At 51.2% G+C, this 20,876-nt stretch overlaps 1 protein-coding gene across 3 annotated transcripts in view; it reads left to right on the top strand.

The window, feature by feature from the left end:
* Positions 1–13,755: 13,755 nt before the first annotated feature.
* Positions 13,756–20,876, top strand: part of LOC101078130 (cell adhesion molecule 2-like) — a 129,180-nt gene continuing 122,059 nt past the window's right edge. For all 3 annotated transcript variants that reach the window (XM_029847935.1, XM_029847936.1, XM_029847934.1), the window contains exon 1: positions 13,756–14,113. In XM_029847935.1, coding sequence (XP_029703795.1) covers positions 14,053–14,113 — 61 coding nt within the window. In that variant the 5' untranslated portion in view covers positions 13,756–14,052. The remainder of the gene's footprint in view (positions 14,114–20,876) is intronic.

The following is a 20,876-nucleotide window of genomic DNA, read 5'->3' as shown; positions in this document are numbered from 1 at the left end:
GGAGCCTCCTGAGCCTGGGAATGAATCACCGGACGGATCGTAGATAAATGACAACCCTGGTTTGAGTCCGTCTCCTGGTCCTACGTGGAGATGGAGCAGATATATGGAGGATGAGGGCGGAGCCATCCCCAGAGCCCAGCACCCTATAAAAGACGTGATACCTGCTCTAATCTAGCTGCATTTGCATAAGTGGGCTAAACGAGTTCCCATTCTAGCCAAAGCTGTAGGAAAATAATGAGCCCCTTTTAAGGAAAGCCACTTTTCTCATTGCTTGGCTCCAGCAGTTCATTCCCTGGAGCATTTCCTGTTGATCGAGGGCGACAGGGCAAATGTGCTGCTCAGGATGGGGCTGTCCCTTATAGAGAGAAGCTTCCAGGTCTGATTCGCAGCTTTTGGCCGTCTTGGGTTTGTTCGTGGCTCTGCTGGGTTTCGCTTCCTCCTCGCCAGTAACGGGAATGTGTTCACGTCTTTCCGAAGAGCCGGAGCACCCGCTTCCTTGTTTAGGAAACATGAAAACCTGCGGAGGTGTAGCAGCATCTTTAAAACTCGAGGGTATTCAGAATTCATTGGAGCTGTTGCCTCATTTTCACATGGCAGCACGCAGCTTCTGGACTTGCTTCCCGGTATTCCCTGTTTCCCTCCACAGTGCAGGCGGGCGAAATCTCTCTGGATTTAGATTTTTGTTCCGTCTCATCAGAAACTGGGCTCGCACTCGCCGTGACCCCTGTCAGGAATGAACCAAGATTACTTATTAAAACGATGCCGCTCTGACTCAAGCATTTCTCCATTTTGGTGCCGTTTGAAAGCGGCAGATGCTCCTCACGCATGCGTTCACGCTCCTGCACGCGCTAACGGCTCCGCCGTGGCCTCTAAACTCAGTCAGCCTGGTGAGGAGGAGGATTGCCAGCAGTAGGAGCCCATCATCATCATCTGGACCCCCGTCATAAACCCGAGCTTTACTGCCACTCTGGGTCGCTGCTCGTTCTCAGACACCTGTGTCCAGAAAATACTCACGTAACCATCGGGGTCGTTTCAGGAGGCCGGGAAGTGGAAGGTTTGGAGAGTGCTGTGGCAGAAGGAGGACGACAACAAATATTAATGGACCACCTCACGGGACGGAAGGACGACTCCGTCATCCGCGACCTTTCCAGAAAGTGCTCGCACAGCAGTCATTTCAAATGACAGCTTTTATTTTGAAAAGGTCCGCCGTGGTGAAAGACAGCAGACTCTCACTTTTCCTTTGTGCGACATGAAACAGGAAAGAAGAAGAGAGCAGGAGACGGTTTCAGATGTAAAAAGCATCGTTAGCGGGGCTAGCAGGAACAAAAGGAGGCTAAAGCGCCTAAAGTTAGCTGCCTGACCTGAAAGTTGCTAAAAAAATAAAAAAACCCACTATCATCTATAAAAGATCCAAGGACGGCCCAGAGGGAAGCACTCGCATGTATAAACGCTGGCAAGAGCTGTCACCCCCCCCCCCCCAACGTTGGCTCTGTGTTTGCAGAAACGTAGCTTGGGGATTCATCATCTGGGCACATGCTCCTTTTGTGTTTAAGTTCTTTGAAAGGAAAAAAAAAAAAAGGACGACGAGCCACCAGGGAGGCCGTGGAGCCGCGTTATTGAACAAATAATTAATTCGCATCCCAATTCTGCGGAAAAGTGATGCGGGACAATCAAATGCAGCGTCTGGCCTCACAAGGTGAGTGCCTGAGATGTTTGTGATGGGGATGAGAGCTCCCGCTGGCCGTCACATTCCCTGCAGGCGTCCGATAAAACGGGAGAATTGTTGTGAGTTCCCTCACAATGTGACCACATTCCAAAGCAGAAGAGCCGGAAGTTCTCATCTCACGGAGGCATTTACCTCAGCGCTGCTGTAAGTGTAGCTGATGCTAGCTGATGCTAGCGCTTCAGTGACGCCAGGACACGTTTGAGCTCCTCAGACCTGGAGAGGATACAGCATCTGCTTTTATTTGACAGGAATTAAAGCCATAAACGCTTCCCAGAACTGGACGTCCTTCAGGAATAAACATGCTGTTGTTAGACGCAAAGATAAATATTGGTCCAGTGCAATTTTGGAAGTACTTAGCAAAGAAGGGCTCACGAGTACAGATCGTTTTAGACTGTTAATGAAGCGGGGTTACAAATGTTGAGTTTGTTTTGAAGTAGCTCAGTATTCAAACCAACGCTAAAAAACACAGTCGGATGCATCTAGCGTGTAAAACCAGGAGGAAATATGGTAGAATTCCGACAACAATCCTTCTTTTTTAAGGAAACGAGCCATTTCCCCCCTCAGCATTCAGTGTCAACAAAGGAGAACTATTTGTGATGACATTTATTTTCTTCATCCTTTGAATTTTTCTCCTTTTTTACTAAAAATAAAAGCTAAAGACGGCGAATTCCCAAGCATTGTGACCTTCCTTTGCACAGATAACAAATTTCCTTTTTTTCCATGATCACAGAGTGGCAACACTTAAAGTAAGAAGGGGATAAGAACAGCTATTAGCAGCTGCCGCTCTGAAGTGGGCATCTCCAATCACGCTCGCTGCAGAGACTCACCGTAGCGATGCCACAGAAGGCTGGACGGTGCGCTCCAGCATCCCTCTGCCCACCGCCGCCCCTAAAAACTGCGCAGCAGCACTGATTTGACACGCTAACACACGCTAAGCCCTCGGCTCAGCTCAACAGCCGTCGTCTGGCTCAGCTCTCCTGTAAAGGCTCTTGCTAACAGCTGTGTGGTGACGTCAATAGTTCACATTATTTCATTGACGTTAAAATAAACGTTGGAGTAAAACACGTTTTTTTGTGCTCAACTTGAGTGGCAGGTTTTGTTGTGGCACAACTGTCTGACCTTTGACCTGAGCGTTGAGTCATCGGGCGTCATCAAAGCACCAAAGAGAGGATCAAAATCACCTTTCTGCTAACTCCATCTGACGTCACTGAAGACGCCACTTTATCTTTCACGATGGGTTCTTGGACTGTAAGTCTGGGAATTTAATAACGGCTCTTTTATATATTTACTGTCCATTTCCGAAGGGGAAAATCTAATAAGCGAAAGAGACGCAGACTCTGGTTTTTAATGTTCAGGACTGCTGTCGGACGGCTTCTGTTCATCATGACAGATGAAGAATTTGGCGTGGACATGCATGTTGTGCATATTTGAACAGTTTTCCTTTAATAAAGGCTTAAATCCCAGTTGCTTTGCAGGCCTGATTTAGGAAGTGTTAGCGTTAGCTCGATCGTTCAGCCTGTGCTGGTGCTGCTGCTGTATTTTCAGGCTCCCTGACACCTTAAGACATTCAAAGCCCCCCCCCCTCCTCCTTCTTACTTTGATTAAGTGTGATGATCGACTTGTCAGTTTCCCCCCGAGGAGCAAACTCTGGACCAATACCTGTGATTTAGCCGCCGCCGCCGCCGCTCGCTCCCCTCCAGCTCTTTCTCTCGCTCCTCCGACACAAGAGCCTCGGCCGGTGGGGATGCTTTTCTTTTGGCCGATGGATCAGAAGAATGTGGACGTGCGAATGCATCTCCCCCCCCTCTCCTCCCGTGCGCGCTCTCCTTCACGCTGTGTGAGGAATTAATGGCTTTGCAGCGGCCCATCGGCGCCGCCGGACACATGGGGAGGAAACATAAGCGAGGGAGGAAGCGAAACTCGCTCGGCGTGCACGTGTGGAGCCGCCGAGGAAGAGGGGTTGATTGGGAACGGTGCGGCGGTGGTGAAAGAAGATCAGGCTGATGCTGAGTCAGATCGCTGATATGCAGCAGCAGGTAATTTTATTTTGGCTTCCCAGCAGAGACCAGAGGGAAGGAAAGTGAGATTTGAACCCTCCCTGCCCCCGCTGCCTTCACCTCCTCACATTCAAGTAGAGGCGCATCTGCTCCTTCTTCCCTTTCTGTCTGTCGCCCACACCTGCTGTACATGCTGACACAGGTGAAGCTGGATGAGACAACACCAAATGGAGAGGAAAAGAATTCAGAGGGAGGGAGGAAGGAGGAAGGAGGGAGGGAAGAAGGGAGGGGGGAAGGAGGGAGGGAGGGAGGGAGGGAGGGAAGGAGGGAGGGAGGGAGGGAGGGAGGGAGGGAAGGAGGGAAGAAGGGAGGGAGGATCGGTTTGAGAGGAGGGAAGAATTGAAAGAAGATCCCAGTTCAGATTTGTGTGGCCTTTGATCACAGAATACCGGGAGCAACCTTTTATTTGCTGTTAAATGTGCATTAAATATGTATTAACAGTAATAGAAGACGGTTCTGGTTCTTCTCTTGACTGTATTAGAAAATATTAGCAGCTACACCTCCGACTCCCCACTGCTAGCGTCGAAGGCTAGCAGAAAGGGATGGTAGCGCATCGGCAAAGGGGGTAACGCTCCAAACGCAGGTGAGGGCCGGCGGACGTCCTCGTCCACCTACCTGGAGAAGGAAAGATGATGTCACTCTTGAGCTATTGGCCCTAAAGCGCCGATAGAGTCGTGGACTTAATACGGATCAAATAAGTTAGCTCACGAGCCGAAAGGACAAAAGAAGACGTCGGATTAAAGGTCAGGGTGGAAAAAAGGGGGCCGACTTGAGTTGGGCTGAGACGGAATCTAATTTGCTCAGGTTTTATACGGCGCCAACCTCCTTTGATCCAACTCCAATTTATGAAGAGCACAAAACCAAATCTGCTTTATCTCCGGCGCAAATTGAAAAAGTGCCCCTCCGACACCTCCAGGAATGTTCTGGAATATTCGGCAGCAGGTGATTCTCCTACGGAGCTGGGCGTGCACGTGCCCTTGTGTAGTGGGGTTGTGATTATGAAACTCTTAAGAGTCTGGGGGGCTTCAGCTCCACCAGGTGGGGGTGCTTCCCCTTCTCTTCCCTCCCAAAGGACTCCTCTCTTCATCTGTGCTGGTTCTCTCCAGGTACTCCGGCTTCCTCCCACAGTCCACAGACCCGGTGATGGTGACTTGTCCAGGGTGTCCCCCGACCCTCACCTGTCCACCTGTCCTCAGATGCTAACGGTCCACAGGTGTAATCGGCCAGTGTGAAAGAGGATCCAGGCAGCAAAAAACTCATCCTGCTAACAAAGTGAGGACATTTGGGTTAGGCTTAGGGTTAGGGGAGGGTTAGGGGAGGGTTAGGGGAAGGGTTAGGGGAGGGTTAGGGGAGGGTTAGGGGAAGGGTTAGGGGAGGGGAGGGTTAGGGTTAGGGGAGGGTTAGGGGAGGGGTTAGGGAGGGTTAGGGGTTTGGTTTCGATTGTATCATTAAGGATCGGAGCCGGGGATTATTTTTTACCAATGAACTGTCCTCACAAAGATATGGTGTGTGTGTGTGTGTGTGTGTGTGTGTGTGTGTGTGTGTGTGTGCGTTGTGTGTGTGTGTGTGTGTGCTGTGTCAGGTCATAGTACTTGCCCTGTCAATGATATCTACTGTTAGATGATCTTTGAAGATCAAAGCAGCTTTGGGTGTTAAGAATCTGTCCCAGGCTTTGAGTCCAAAGAGCTTTTGATGCTGCGATGCTGTCCGGGGGAGAGCGGCACCACCCCCCCCCGCAGCATTTCAGTGATCGGAATAGCACAATAATAAGAACATAAATGCTTTTAAGCAGCACCACTACAGGTGTACTGGAAATTCGACATATTTGAAGAGATTCCCAGGAGAGGCTCGGAAAAGGACCTCACGATGTTTGCCAGGAATCAACCTGGAATCATCCTGGAACCATCCTGGAATCTCAGGGATGTATCGTCAAGACCCTCCAAATGTCTCCATGCGTTGAGTTTCTGGACCGGTCGATCAGGAGGGGTTTCGTAGCCCTGCCGATGTGCCTCTGAGCAATGAGGCAGATCTGACAGAGATATCCGACCTCATTCGTTTTGAATAATCACAATATGACAACTTTTAGATCTTTATTATACAGTTGAGACAAATAACTCGTTGTTTGGCGATTAGCTTGGAACGACGGGAACAAAGGCGGCCTTACAGGAAGTTAATGACTGCGTCTGAACAACTGAAGCAATTAATCTCACCGAGCAATCTTTTAGCAGTTAGCAAAATATTGTTATTAATGCTGCATGTGGTGAGGAAGATGAGTTCTGGGGCACAGCGGGACTTTGGCGGCGTTGGTGAGATGATAACACCCACACAGCAAATAAAACTCAAGCATTAGCATCTCCAAGCTAATTCTCTCCTCTCGTGGCAGCCACAGGTTCATGGGCGGGTGGACCGGAGTCCTTCAGCCAGCAGGGCAGCTTGGTGGGGGCATCTAGGTGTGCCTCACACTGAGATGATGATAAGAGCAGATGGTCCAGATAGGCACAAGCCGTGCAGGTATAACTATCCGTCATTTGTTGTCAGATCATCTGATTGATTTAGATGAATGAAACCGTGATTCTCCTTGCAGTGAGTGACGGCTATAAATGAGGCAGGGACGTTCCCTACACGCCCAAGGGAATCGATGAAGGACCGGAACACGGCCGATAATTCCGCCTCTCTCGGGACTCTGGGCAATTAAGCGTCGTCTCAGTGACGGTTTGGTAACACTGGCTGGGTGATGCTAACATGTTACAACATATAAAAGAACAACTCTGGATTGTTTTGGGTATTTTAGACGTCACAACAGAAGAACCTGGTGAGAACACGAAGCCGTATTTGGGAGTTAAGAGCGTAAATGTTACGCTAAATATCCTTTAAAACAAACAAACAAACAAACAGCAGCTTTTTGATGTTCATTTCCAAGAACCAGCAAGGAAGCTTCAGTTAGCTGTGAGGCTGCTGCTTTCACGCGTCCTCATGTTGTCGCAGCAGATTTCAAACCTGTGACCGCGCTAACAGTGCTAAAGCAGGTAGCACACGGTGCGCTGCAAACATCTGGAAACGTGTGTGCTGGCGGTGGTTTCTCCGATGATCCGTGTGATCGCCAACAATCCGTTTGCCTGCTGTGTTGTTGTAGGGAGGGTGAGAAGAGTGTAAACAACGAAAGTTGGTGGGATGGTTGGTCAGCCCAAAAATCAAAGAATGCTTATTTTCCTCTTTTAATTAGGATGCCACAAGGTGCCAAATTGGCCATTTTCCTTGACTACCTCTATCGCCGTAAGAACAAATTAATTAAGACATGAAAATGCTGGAAAGTGCTGAGAGTGAGGTTTAGGAAATGGTTTCTGCTAATGGTTACATTTAGCCCCGGGCTTTTGAATCTGGGGGCCTTTGCATGTTCGCCTGCTTGTACGTCGCTAACTTGGCTGCGTTAGCTTGTGATGACACGACGCTGGTTTCTTTAGAGATATTTCACACTCTGGGTCCTGTCTTGTCATCAAATTTAAGGCAAGATTAGAAAAGTTCTGTGCAAATAATTAAAATTAAAAGCCCTCAACGATAAAGGCGGTGCTGGGAGTCGGGCTAATGCGGCTTCCTTGATGGCGCTGGCTGCTGTTGTGTCCAGCTCCTTTGTGTGAGCTGTGGGCGACGCTTCACTTTCTACCCTTTATTTTCTTCCTCTCCCCTAAATGTCAGTGCGGGCCGTATCGCCGCCGCCGCCGCCGTTTCCAGCCCTGAACACTCAAACGGAATTGAAAGGAGCCGAGAGGAACCGGAACAATTTTGCCTGATAGCTCACGCTGCTACTGTGTATGTGTGTGTGCACACGTGTGTGTGTGTGTGTGTGTGTGTGTGAAGGGGGACGGGGGGGTCAAACTCACCACCAAATCGGCCTCCACTCGAGCCCCTGTCATGTCGACGTGGGTGGAGCCGCTTACGTGTTTGCGTGCAGACATTTGCGTGTTGTTCTGCACGGGGGGGGGGGGGGGGGTTCTGACCCAAATAGATACCTCAGCTGTGGACAGTCACACTCATTTACACATAAATGATAAATGAGAGTGTACACGTGGGCGTTAGGGGGCGGCTGGTCGGAGTTACTAATGCTGTATTTTTATATTCAACTGTTCTTTTTCTTTTTTCTAAAACACGTGCGTAGAAATAAAATAAATAATAAAAATAAAGTAAACCCCCCCCCCCCCCCCCCGCCCCCACTGCTGGTGTCGGCCATCTGTGGGCGGGACAGATCCAGCACGGGAACGTTCCTGTCAAATTCCACAAAGATAATGCGGGTGGACCGTCTCATGCGGAACCGGCGTTCATTTGCCAGCAACTGTTTTCCGGTTGGGATTTTTCCATTTTCTCTCCGTTGTGTCCCACTGATTTGGCGTCTTCGGCCGTCTGAATCGGACTCGGAAAAGGTGACTCCCGCCTGGCTAACAGCGCCTTCCTGCCTGCCAGGATCAAGGGGCGGTACATTAGTCCTCTGGCACGGTCCCTGCAGCCCGGCGCTGGTTGGGACTGGATTCAAACATACATTGTGCCCAAACATTGACTCCAGTCCGCACTGGCAAGATGGGGGAAATAATGGCGAAACCCAAAAAACGCCGCCGCGGCCGAGACGACGCTCCATTTGTGCCCGATGTTTTCTGTTTCGCCCTCTGCTGCTGCACAAATAACACAACCCGCTCCATCTTAGGAGAGGTCCATTACACGAGTGGAGTGGGGTCTAAGACGTGCTTCAGAGCCCTTCAAACCCTGAGCTCTATTTAGATGTGTGTGGGTGTGTGTGTGTGTGTGTGTGTGTGTGTGTGTGTGTGTGTGTGTGTAACCTTGTGAGACACCGACCCATTAATATACAGCAGAGTGTAGAAATCTTTTGTCGGACCGTGTTCACCTAAATCCATACGTGGTGGAGATAAAGACACACAATAACACACACAATAACACATTCAACAGACATTCAACACACATACACACAAACACACAAAGACGCGCTCACGCGGCTCAGTGTGACGCGTCCTCACACGGGATGGCATCTGTGCTTTGATCTGCTTCCATTTGCTTACGAGGTGGATCAAAGCGCGATGTCGTCTCCAGCCCGATCTTATTTCTTTTCCTCTGATCCAGAATCAGCCATTCTTGAATCCGTGGGTGAAGGAGAGAGATCCACCAGGGATCTGAAGGGGATCAGGAGGACCCACATAGTGGGGGTGATGCGAGGCCAGGATGAACCCTTCGGCTCTCCCTTCGGCTCCTGGTGACCCGTATCTCCACGTCTCCAGCAGTACCCACCCGTCCTCCTCCTGCTCTCATTAGCGCTGCTCGCTACACTGTCGGATTTAAGGCGCCGCTCGGATGCTCCGACGGCGACCCCCGTTAGTGGGCTGCGTAGGCTCTGCGCTCCGTCGTTGTGGAATAAGGGTGATTAGATAGTTGCAGCAGCGTGAGAGGGCGCCTCGGCAGCCTCCTCCCAGCACCACGGACCAGTTTCCTCCTCCTGGGAGTAGAGGCTTGGGCGCCTGCTTGGGTCAAACACGAGGTCTTCCTGTCCAGGAACATCCCAGCTTATGATTAATACACTGCAGAACTCAGCATTCTCAACAGAGATAGAGACAGACAGGCAGCTAAATGATTCCGGTTTAAGCTCACTGGTCAGCGACCGGGCGGTGGAATGTGACGGGGTGGCATCGGCAGCTCCCAAGTCGGAACATTTCTGTGTGATGTTCCCTCAGCCCGCTCCCACCGAAGGCTCTAAAATAATGTGGCGGTCCATTAGGTTACTCCTGTCCTGCAACAGTTTTCTTTTTAAACCGCAACGTATTTTTCATTTGACGGGTCAGAACACGAAGAGCTGAGCATTTTTCCCTCCTCGGGGGTCCAAGAAACGGCTGATGATTGGGCAGAAATCTGAAGCTGGCCGCCGATATTTTTGCTGTTGAAAAGATTGTACAGCAACAGGGGAGTCTGGAGTAAAAGCTGGCTGAGGCTGGAAAGACGGACAAAGATTGGTTCATCCACCGGGGGGGGTCACAGCCGAGGGTTTCTTCTGACCCGTCGGTTGGACAATGACAACGGGAATACTGGGATCCCAGGTGAGCTGGTAGGGCGGGGCGCCTGATATAGAGACGTGCTGCTAGGCGTCGCTCTCACGTGACCCCCCCGTGCTCACGTGACCCCCCCTGGTACCTCCAGGGGTGGGCGGCGCCAGCAGGACGTCTGGCCGTGGCAAGATGTTCCAACCAGAGCAGCGTTCAGTTGGTGGAGGTGTGATCTCTCAAACGCGGGACGTTGGAGGGCCAATAAACCCTAATGTGACATTTCACAAGCAGCAACACAGGAATAGAATTCTGACCTTTCCGACGTTGGGACTTACGGAATAAATTGAACACACGCGTCCACCGCGTCCTGTGGTTCCGGCGCTCTCAGAGGTCGTTCAGTCACCAGAACAGAACCTACGTCTGATGTTTGGGAAGGATTCCAGGGCTTTTCCCTCCCCTGTTCGTTTCCGAGCGATCGGTAATTACGGTGATGAAAAGGGACGCGCAGTTGACGAATAATTAATATTGAATCAAAAGATATTGTTTCCTGTAATACAAAAGGTGTTGCTTTGCCTCTAATTGGTTTTCCAAACTGAGCACTTCCCTGCTTATCTGACATTTAGATTAAAGGTGCAGTTCGCCCCCCAAATGAAAATTAAGTCACCGCGCCGCATCAACAGGGACAACGGATGAAAAACAACAAACAAAATAGACGGAATTCTTCATATTCCGCCCGCGTTGCTGTCTGCAGGCAACACTCGGACGGCCCTGTGAGAGCCGAGGACACCACGTCCTGGAATGTTGTGCTGCAAACGTCTCTATACGTCTGATTAAAACCCACTTCAAGAAGCTTCTACATCTTCCTTTTCCTTTTAAGGGGAAGCATTTTAAAGGGAATTTGAGCATTTTCTTTCCTCAGGGAAAAGTCATTCCCTTTGCAGTGTGTGATGATGCTAAAAATGAGGAAAACGGCTTTGCAACGCGGCCCAAGACGGAGGAAGAGTGGGCAGATAAAGGAACCTTTGCCAATTTAATGAAGGGAAAGTGTAAAGTGAGCCATTAGTTGTTATGAGGGGGATCTTATTTCAGTTGGTTTGGCTGAGACGGCTTTGACGCTGCGCATGAGGACAACGGGAAGAACAGTGTTGACAGGCCCAACAGGTACAACCCTGCACCACCGTCACATCCAGAAGATTCTGACACCATCAAACCTCCAGAAAGATCTGAAATGTGGCCTGTGGTCACTCACAAGATGAGAGGCCCAGCCCAGGTTTGTCCACACAACAGTTTGTGAAGGACGGACTGAAACAATTCCGTCCTAATCTCAGAACCGCTGTGTGTTGGATCGGTAGCATCTTGGAAAGACGCCCAATCGGTGGCCCGATAATGGTTGACAATGGCTGACTGTGTATCAGGTGTGTCCGTACTCCACTACACGTGTGTGAATAATTTAGCTAAAAGGTGACATTTTGCACATAATGTGATTTAAAATCTGCTTCCTTCTTGTTAAACATCCCCAATGTTTACTCATCTACACACACCAACACCACACACACACACACACCCAAAACAGGGGTTGAAAAACTCCAATACCCACAATCCCCGGCAGCGCCAACGTCTCAAGGTAATTTTCTTTAATCGCATTCATAACTGCATGTAGTGCAGCATCTTCAGTTCATGTCGGATGAATTAGATCAAGTTTTCTTTATGTAAGAAAAAACAACAAACCCGTTTCTGGGTCTAAAAAGGACTTTTTCTGTTTTGCTGCGTCCTGCTGTGTTCCAGCCTCCGCTTGGCAGCGCGTCATTCTACATTAGGTGGACCAGTGAACAAAGGCTTCAGCCAGGAGCAGCTGGTGGTTACTTGAAACTCTAAAAGGAGTCTGTGCATTAGTGTGTGTGTGTGTGTGTGTGTGTGTGTGTGTGTGTGAGACAGAGACAGAGACAGAGACAGAGACAGACTCGCCCGTCCGCCATCTGGAGCATCGGGACAATCCCAGATGAAGCAGAAAATCTGGAGCCATTTCTCTCAGCTTGCCTGTTCCTTGATCGGAGCGTGTTTTTGAGGAGCGGCCCGTCCACGCGGCCGGTGATGGCACGCGCCGGTTCCGAGAGTGTGAAATGAGCCATTACGAGGTGTGCAGTCTTAAAGTGGATTGACCCAAAACGAGATCAGCGGGCCAAGTCGGGTTTATTTATAGAGCAACTTCCACAAACAGATTAAAACCCTTTCTGGAAAACAAGACGAGTGTGTGCGTGTGTGTGTGTGTGTGAGCCTCATTAAGTTAACTAAACAAAGAGAAGGAGCTTTAAATGTGACCACTGGTGTTTAAAATAAACCAGCTATAAATGTGAAATAACTCATCTCTGGGCTCCAGGAGCTCCACGCCTGCAAAAAAACGCATTAGTGCGCGTGTCTTTGTTGATCTTGGGTTGAGAGCATGCATTTGTCCCCTCGCTCCCACTGTGCTCTCAAGGCTTTCAGACACTTTGGAGCTGAAAGGGACTCTGCTCGGGCTTTGACACGACATGTAAATGTCTGCCGAAGACCCGTCGCAAGGTTGTTCCATCAAAGATTCATCAGCTCCAGCAGCCACGCTGGAGATGCGCGTGGTCCATTAATTAGCACCACCGCTAATGACCCGGAAGTTCTAGGGTGGGACGAGCTTCACCGGGCTAATGTCAGGACGTGCTGGGTCGAAACCATGACCGAAATGAAGGTTGGAAGTCAGAGATTTGTCATTTCATGAAACACGCTTATTTCCAACGTGAGTGCAGCTGAAGATCCGGTGAAGAAGATTTCTGCAGCTTCTTTGTCTGACTGAAATAGTGATGAGTTGTTGTTCTGGCAGGCAACTTCATCGCGAGCCCAACTAATAATATAAATAATGCATAGACGGTTACAGATCGCATCGCATAATCAGGCCGGAGATGCGATCCGAGGGAGGGTGATGATGGTTTTGCTAATGACAGCAGGAAAAAAAAGAATTCATATGAAGATATGTAAATGCAAACAACGGATGCGCAACGTGGCATCTCTTATTGTGCCGTTAGACACCTTTTTAGGTAAATTTGCGCGTTATTAAACGGCACCTTGCGGTTTCTCCTCAGACTGCGGAGCTTTGATGCCCGTCTTCACGTTATTAGGTGTTTCCGTGCGTCACCTGTGCGCCACCTGTAGCTGCCCCTCATCTCCTCAACCCACGAAATGCTGTCTGTTATCAGACAAAAAGCCTCGAGTCCAGCCTCAGATCGGACCTCTCTCTGGATTTGACTGATCACGTGATGCCAGGAAGAGAAAAATATATCTATAGATTTTCTGGGGAGGAGGTTTGAAGCAACCCAAGGACCCGTGGGGCTCTCAGAATCCCACTTTGAGAACCTCTGACTCCCATGCTTCATCTCTGTTTTGAATTCTGGGCTCGTAATGTGCGCACACTACAAAAAAAAAAAAAAGGAAAAAAGAGGAAGGAGAAGAAGCCAAACCCCTTGTAACCTTATCTCGCTGACAGTATCAGAATCCCTCTTCAACAAGGGCCCTGGGCTGAGCACCACTGTCATTTCCTGCAGTTAAATCTCCATCTCCAGCTTCTTCCCCCCATTTATGCAGCTGAGACATCAACCTTTCATCTTTGCTGCATCTCTCTGGTTTCTGCTCTTCAAGCCTCTGCTCGTTTATAATAAATGATGCCAAATATATGTTTACATTTACGGAGTTGCATCGTCAGACTTTGACTTACATTAGGAGAGAACCGATTTAAATGGCCTTTATTCTCTGAAGTGTCCATTAGAACTAACGTCAGCTGGTATTTTTTGCAGTGTGGCCCACGCGCTGACCCCACCCCACTGCCGCCTCGCGACTTGCCAGTCTCTGCTCGCTCCTGATTGGTTCGCCGCCCGCGTCCGTCAAAGCCGGAGTGGGCGGGACTCAAACAATCCACTCGTGCTCCCTCGCTGTGGACGGAGCGCCACGGCAGAGCCGCGCAGACAGCAGGACGCGCTGGTGTCGGGAGGGATTCAGGCGATACCGAACCGAACCGAACCAAACTACCCAAAATCCTGTCTGTTCCGGAGAGTCCCCAGCCTAAAGCATCACGGTCTGTGAAGTCCTCTTCAAGAAACGCGCCTCGTTAAGTCCACCTGGATAGCTGACAAAGCCGCCCGGTTCCGGCTCCTGGTCCAGCGGGGAGAGACGGCGAGAAGTTCGCGCCCGGAAGACACGAGAGGACGGCAGGATGATGGTCAAGACGCGCTTGATTTTCACCCTCTACACTGTTTATGGGATTCTTTTTAAAGGTGAGTTCTGCGCGGACGTGCGCGCGCCTGGTGTGGAGGGGCTGGGTGATGTTGCAGGACGCAGTGCGTTCGACGCACGCTTTTACGCGCGGCACGGTCCTGCCTGGCAGAGAGAAGCGCTCTCTCTCTGGGTGTGCACGCGTGTACGTGCACTGAATACGTGCACAACTGAAGGAGCTTGGGCACAGAGAGAGACAGAGGGGAGAGCGAGCGAGCGTGTGCGCGCGCGTGTCTGTCACGGGTGTTAATATTCAGGAACGAGGGAAATCCCATTTGCGCAAATCAACCGGGACTCGACCCCCGCCTCCAAACACAGTGGCGCGGCTCCTCTGCTGCACGACCCCGTGTTCCGTGCGTGAGGGGGTAGCCTAATTAAAATCAAAAACGACACACCTCACCCTCAACCACGCACGCACGGAGCTGCTGCGAAAGCTGCGCGCGTTTCCGCTTTCTTTTTCGTTCCGCTCGTTTTATCACGCGGCGGCGTGTGCGCACACAGTCAACATTGTGGTTACCACGCACGCGGCTCCTGCAAACAACTTCATACTGCCTGCAAAGTCTTGTTTCATCGAGTGACACAATAGACGCGCTGCGCCCCCCCCCCCCCCACCCCCCCCCCAAAAAGCACCGAACTGCAGATCTCGCTTTGATCTGTGCAAATGATCAAGAACAAAGGATCCCATATTAAAGACTGCTGTGGCGTCATTGAGGGTCAAGGTCACGGTGTGAGGTCAGTGGTGGAGCGTGCGCATCAGATTGGATCCAGCAGACAGACGGGAGTGGAGCCTCAGCAGAACTTCTGCCTCCTTCATAGACGGGCTCAGGCTGGGGGGGGGTTGGACCAGCACAGTGTGGGAATGGGGGGGGAAAGTGAACGTCGGGCTATGTTGGGATCCCATGAATGATTTATTTATGTCGGGAGGCGGAATTTGGGTTTAAAGCGGGCCCCTATTTTAAGGATGCAGTTTTGCTGAGAAGCCTTCAGCCCTGTCCCCCCCCCCCCCCCCCCCCCCCCCCATCCCTAACCGAGTGGCTGCACGGTCCAAACTCGGTGGGTTTTATGTGGCGTGCGGGAACACCAGATCTCCTCCTGGAATTCTCCTGAATGCTCCGCCGGCCTCCACTCGTTTCATGCTAGCTCCACCTCTCCCCGCCTCGGATCGGGTCAGGAATTCCGGCACCTGGCGCGTCCGTGCTGGCGTGCGTGGCACCTGGAAGCGCCCTCTTCCTCGTGAGTGACGGCAGGCGAGGGGCGATTCGCGGTTGGCTTAATTGACCCTTTTGTTCCGAGCAGGCAGGATTAGGCCCTTCTGGACTTAATGAATCGGGCGGCGAGCATCCGACGCATGGGACAGGTTTCGCCACATCCGCCTCTTTTGCTCAGCTCTCCCTCGCTCGAGGATAATGCTCGGCTGCTTGATCCCGACAGTCGTCACTCAGCGCCGGCCTGTTATTGTACAGGTCGGGCGCAGCAGGCGGGTCGCCCTCCTCCTGAAGGAAGTCCGTCCCTGGCCGAAGCGCTGTGACTGACAGCTGTTTCAGCCCCCCTTCCGCCAGCTGGTACCGACGCCGGCAGGAAGGCGGGGCCTGTGTCCTTGGCTGGACCTAGCGTAGCGCGAAGGCCGCCGCTCGCCTTGACGTGTCACCGGCGGTGTCTCGCGCCAGAGCCGGAGAAAGAGGCCTGTTATGCAAATGTGATGGTTACATAAGAGCTCATGGCTGAGAGGGGTGGAGACAGAGAGAGAGAGAGAGAGAGAGACAGACAGAGAGAGAGAGAGAGAACGAACGTAGATGTTCCAGAATAGAAGAGCTGATGTGGGAGGAGAGGTGTGAAGGAGGGAAACGTGCTCTGCTGTTGCTGCGTCTACCCTCTTTGGATGCCTGTTTATCCCTGCCGCTTCGTCTGCTTCCTGCCTGCCTGCCTGTCTGTCTGTCTGTCTGCCTGTCTGCCTGCCTGTCTGTCTGCCTGTCTGTCTGTCTGCCTGTCTGTCTGCCGGCCCGGCCGGTTGGCACGTCTGGCCTGGACCGCTGCTCTCGCTAGCCTAAATGCGAGCCTCCCCCGCCGACTCCGGGTTGTGTTTATCCCTGCAGTGAGTCTAAGCCGCTGAAGGGCCGCTGACCCTCCATCCCTCCATCCCTCCATCCCTCCATCCCTCCATCCCTCTGTACTTCCGTCCATCCCTCCCTCACGCCGTCCTCCCATCCTGGTGTGGAGCTTTGTAGCGCAGCAGCGTGGGAAAGCTTCTGATAACAAGCAGCCTTGTGTGTGTGTTTGCGGAGCTGCTGATTACACCAGAGAAACAAGATGTTCTCTCTTTCTCCCTCGCTCGACCCACTCTCTCGCTCCCTCTCTCTCTCCCTCCCTCTCTCTCTCCCTCTCCCTCTCTCTCTCCCTCTCTCTCTCTCTCCCTCTCTCTCTCTGCCAGTGTGTGTTTGCAAGCATGTTAATTTTCACCTCCGTGCTTTGACAAGAAGAACATGTGATGTTCTGTGTACATTATAGTGATGCCACGAGGCTGAGAATCCTCAGTAGAGCAGCACTGGCATCCAGTCTGCATCACACACACACACACACACACACACATCTGAAGCACCACTGTGGATTCACTGCTGCCCTGCCAAGGGATTTCCTACGATCAAAGCCAGCCTTTTGTTGGTCCAGGTGTTTAAAAAAGAAAGTTGAAACAGAAAGAAGGAGGGTAACATGCTTGGATTCAGAGCTTACACACTCTCACCCCCCCACCCCCCCCCCGCATCCCCCCAGAGCGGCTACACAGGCAGCCGAGGTGCCACCTGTTCTGTCCGTTGTCAATAAACTGGTCCTTGTTTCAGTGTGGACGCGAAAAGCAGGTGAAGAGGTCAGAAAGCAAAAACTTCCCTTTGTTTTAAGATTAACAGATGAAAAATAAGTAGATGAAAACAGGACGTGTGGTGGTTTTTTTTTGGCTCTTTGGGACTTTATATAAGCTGATATCAAACTGATCATGTGAGATTTAAGCTCATTCAACCTGCTAATTTAGCCGCGGTGCATCAAAGCTTCACCTTTGATGTGGAAATCCAGAGTTTTACCTGGAAATGGGACCTTTTTTCAGTGAATCTACTTCCTCATGGAGCTCTTCCAGACTGGACCCATAGTTGCTCCTCGTGTGTGTCTCTTGCAACGAGGGCAACAGACCAGTTAATTGGCCCATTTTAGCCCCAACCAGACCAAAATGTAAACGTCTACCGCCTGTGACAGAGATGCTTATATACATTATATATATTTATACTCACAGCATGTTGACAGACGTCATCTCACGAGAATCAAGCGCCTTTTCTGACCGACCATCAGTGTGTGTCTGCCCCCACCCCGAACTGTGTGTGGGATTCATGAAGGCTGAATTGGTTCCAGCCCCCCAACACTGTAAACGCACGCAGGGACCACTCCCACCCCCCCCCACCCCCCCCCCACCCCCCCACACCCTCCCACAAAGTAGCATCTTTTTGTGAGATTCTGCGTTCTGTTTCACTGATCCTGGTCCCAGAAAAAAGGCCTTTCAATACCCTTGAGAGGGTGGTTGTGGGTTGTGGTAGAACCATAAATGGGGGGGGGGGGGTGAACCATTCCACACTGGAACAGGCCCCAAAGCCAGAAACCCTCGTTTCTCTTGACATGTGATTTGGGATTTTGAGTGAGATAAAACGGCTCTTTTTTGGGTCTGGAGGACGTTGCTCATCCTTCCTGAAGCCTCGTTTAAAACCTGACGTCAGAAGAGGTGGACGTCAGACCGGGCCCCTCCCCCACCGGTGGGGTCGCTGCAGCGGACCTTCCCATAGGAGCCGGAACCACCTAAAACAGAACTAACGTTCCTTCGTTCCTTTGAGCCTGGAGCTATTTTTTGTGTCTCCTATAGCGATGCTAACGCTGCTCAACTTGTGACGGAGCCAGAGAAACTTTTTGGATTAGCGTCTGGTCTTGATTGACAAACCAAACTTCCAGCCTGTTTGGATTCTTTTGTGCCGGGTCGACTTAAGCGCTCAGATACGATCTATCAGCGCAAATTAAACACAAGGACGCGCCGCGGGGAGAACGGCGCCGGCGTTATTAGGCGTGAGAGTGCGGGCTCGCACGTACGGCCGCATGCATACGTGATGTCTGTATTAGCATTGAATTCCCAGGGATTAGCGAGTGGCTAATCTGCGGCTCCAGTCTTTGACAAGCCATGTGTCACTAATCTCAAACGCGGCAGAATAAAAAAGACACGTACACAATCACCTTTTTGGGATTAAAACTCTCCACGGAGGCGCCGTTGTAATCTCTCCCTCACACCAAGAGGAGGCAGAGGAAGCGTCGAGCCGAGGCCGCCGAGTCCCGCTCTCATATTTCCAAACATGCAAACAAACAAAGTGGCGCCTGTTAACCTGCACTGTCGCCTGTAGCTAACACGCTGGTCGGGCTCGCACGCCGCCTCCCTCCCGTAACAACTCTTAGCCGAGATAATGTTCTTTTTATGTCACGCGCTCTTTCATCCGACAGCTCCTTTTCATGCGGTTCCCTGGGGGCCAGAGTCTGGAGACTTCTCTACACGTTCCAGTCATAATTTTCCTGAACAGAGATAAAGATACCGACCGCCGCGACTCTCGCCGCGCTCCAGCCCCGTCGCCGATATTGTTCGGGGACCCGGCGTCTATTCTTGTCAGAGCAGAATTGGGAGCGAGGCCACACTGAGCACAGGAGGACGTTTACACACACACCGTTTGTGTGGCGGCAGGTGGAAAACGCTGCTTATTTAGCTGTTGGTGGGAGATTCGCTCCGTGATAGCGATAATCGTTGGGCAGTTCGGGCTTTTCTACCAGGCTTCTGTCCTGGATTCACGGCTGACTTCTTTCTGGGTCGCAAACATGTGGAAATACCAAACGTGGACGTTTCCTGTCATTTTAATTTTGACTGAAATGGTCCTAAAGACGCTGCTGTGCTAGCGCGCCGCCTCTCAGAGGCCTTAATATTGCGGTAAACAGATTAAGTGGCTAATTGCTGAACTTGTGCTTCTACAATAATGATGTGGAGTCTTTTCATGATGCTAATTGAAAAAAGGGATTTAGTGCATCCAGGAATCCGCGTTTGTTTTTGCGCCGCGTTCTCAAGGGGCGCCCAGAAGTAGCGGAAGCTAATTGAAATCTAATTCCCCAACGACAGGCGTTAATTGTCGTGCTGCGCGCGGTTATATTTGCGTGTTTTCTTCTATTTTTTACTCATATCGTCGGCAGGAGTCGGTTTAGTCCCGCGTCTGATCAGCGGCTTCAGGTTCCTCGGTTAGCTGCAGCCGTTAGCCGGCGTCTCGCCCGAGCTCCCTTTGTCAAATGTTGTGAGAATCAAATTGATCCCTTCGCCTTTGTGTGCGAATCGTACACCAGAACGTCCTTTCCCGCTGGTTCGTTTCGGATTCTCGCGTTTCAGGTGTTTGTGCTCGGAACAATGGGGCTCGGGACGCGAGCACGTAGCCGATCGATCCCGTGTGCGCAGGTGTGAAACCAGAGCTCTAATCCTGCTAATAACTGATTACTCCATCGCTGCAGAGCTCAAGGTGAAATTCCATCCATCGGAAAGTTTCACCCCCTCCCGCTAATTGGCTTATCTCCATTATGGCTCCGCTCTCTTATTGCAAAGTCGTGTTCGTGGCCTCGTTAGAGCGTGTGGCCACTTCCTGCTGCAGACCTGCTGCGGTTGGGAGGGAAGATCGAGTCAAGTGAGACAATTTATAACAGTTAGAAACTAAATGAACTGAGACCCTTGACTTGGGTGAGCGAGCGGCGGTATACATAAGGCGCCTTAGGGATTTCTCTTCTGTGTGAGTGTGTGTGAGTGTGTGTGTGTGTGTGTGCGTGTGTGTGTGTGTGTGTGTGTGTGTGTATGTGTGTGTGTGTGTGTGTCCATCGGTCCTCCCTCTGCCATCTGTCTCTGTTTGCCACATTGCAAATCCATTCTATGCTCCACATCATTATGCAGCCTCCCAGCAACGCGGAGCGGCACAGCGCGGAGCGGCACACACCCCTGAGGCTCCGCTGTCCTGCTCAGCGGAACGGTGACAACCTGCCACCGCCGCCGCGTCTCTGTTAAGGACGCCGCGCCGTGTTTCCAGGCGGCTTTTTAATACATATTTTCATGCTTCGTTTGGATGTTTCTAGCATGCGGTTGCTTAGCGTAGATGCTAAACAGATATTCCGCCAACCCCGCTGGCTCCTTCCCGCCTCCTCGCTTCGGGAATTTGGCCGATATTTTGTCGCGCGCTCGACTGGTGTGACCCTGGACTTTAGCGGCCTCCTCCAGAATCGATCGTTCCTGCATTTGCGAAGGTTTACCGCACAAATGCTCCTGCCTGATTCTGGGCTTGGATCAGTAGCTTTATTGCTAACTCATCTCCAGTTCTAATCGGAAACGCCTTCCCCAGCCCCGAACCCCCTGCTGAGGAAACAAGGAAGTTGTTATGTTTTTAAACGGTCTCCAATTACGGGTAATTTCCCCACTTGTCTTCCAGCTATTTGGCTTTGTGCAGCGTTGCTCCATTCGGGTAAAACAGGCGCGCAGACATGAAGCAGACGCGTTCTTTCGGAACGCACAACGGACCGCCGGTCATTCCCTCTGCGCCGCTACTCATCTCTTATCATTAGGAATTGGGAAACACAGTTAGCTCAATTCCGTCTTTATCTTCCTCATTAGCGCGTGTCTGACAGCGCGCTCAATTACTCAGTCCATCACTCTTCTTTAGCACGAGTCAAAAGCGC

The sequence above is a fragment of the Takifugu rubripes genome, chromosome 15, assembly GCF_901000725.2.
Source record: "Takifugu rubripes chromosome 15, fTakRub1.2, whole genome shotgun sequence".
In the NCBI taxonomy this organism is placed as follows: domain Eukaryota; kingdom Metazoa; phylum Chordata; class Actinopteri; order Tetraodontiformes; family Tetraodontidae; genus Takifugu; species Takifugu rubripes.
Note: the sequence above shows the minus strand (reverse complement) of the source record. Positions and strands in the feature narration are given on the sequence as shown.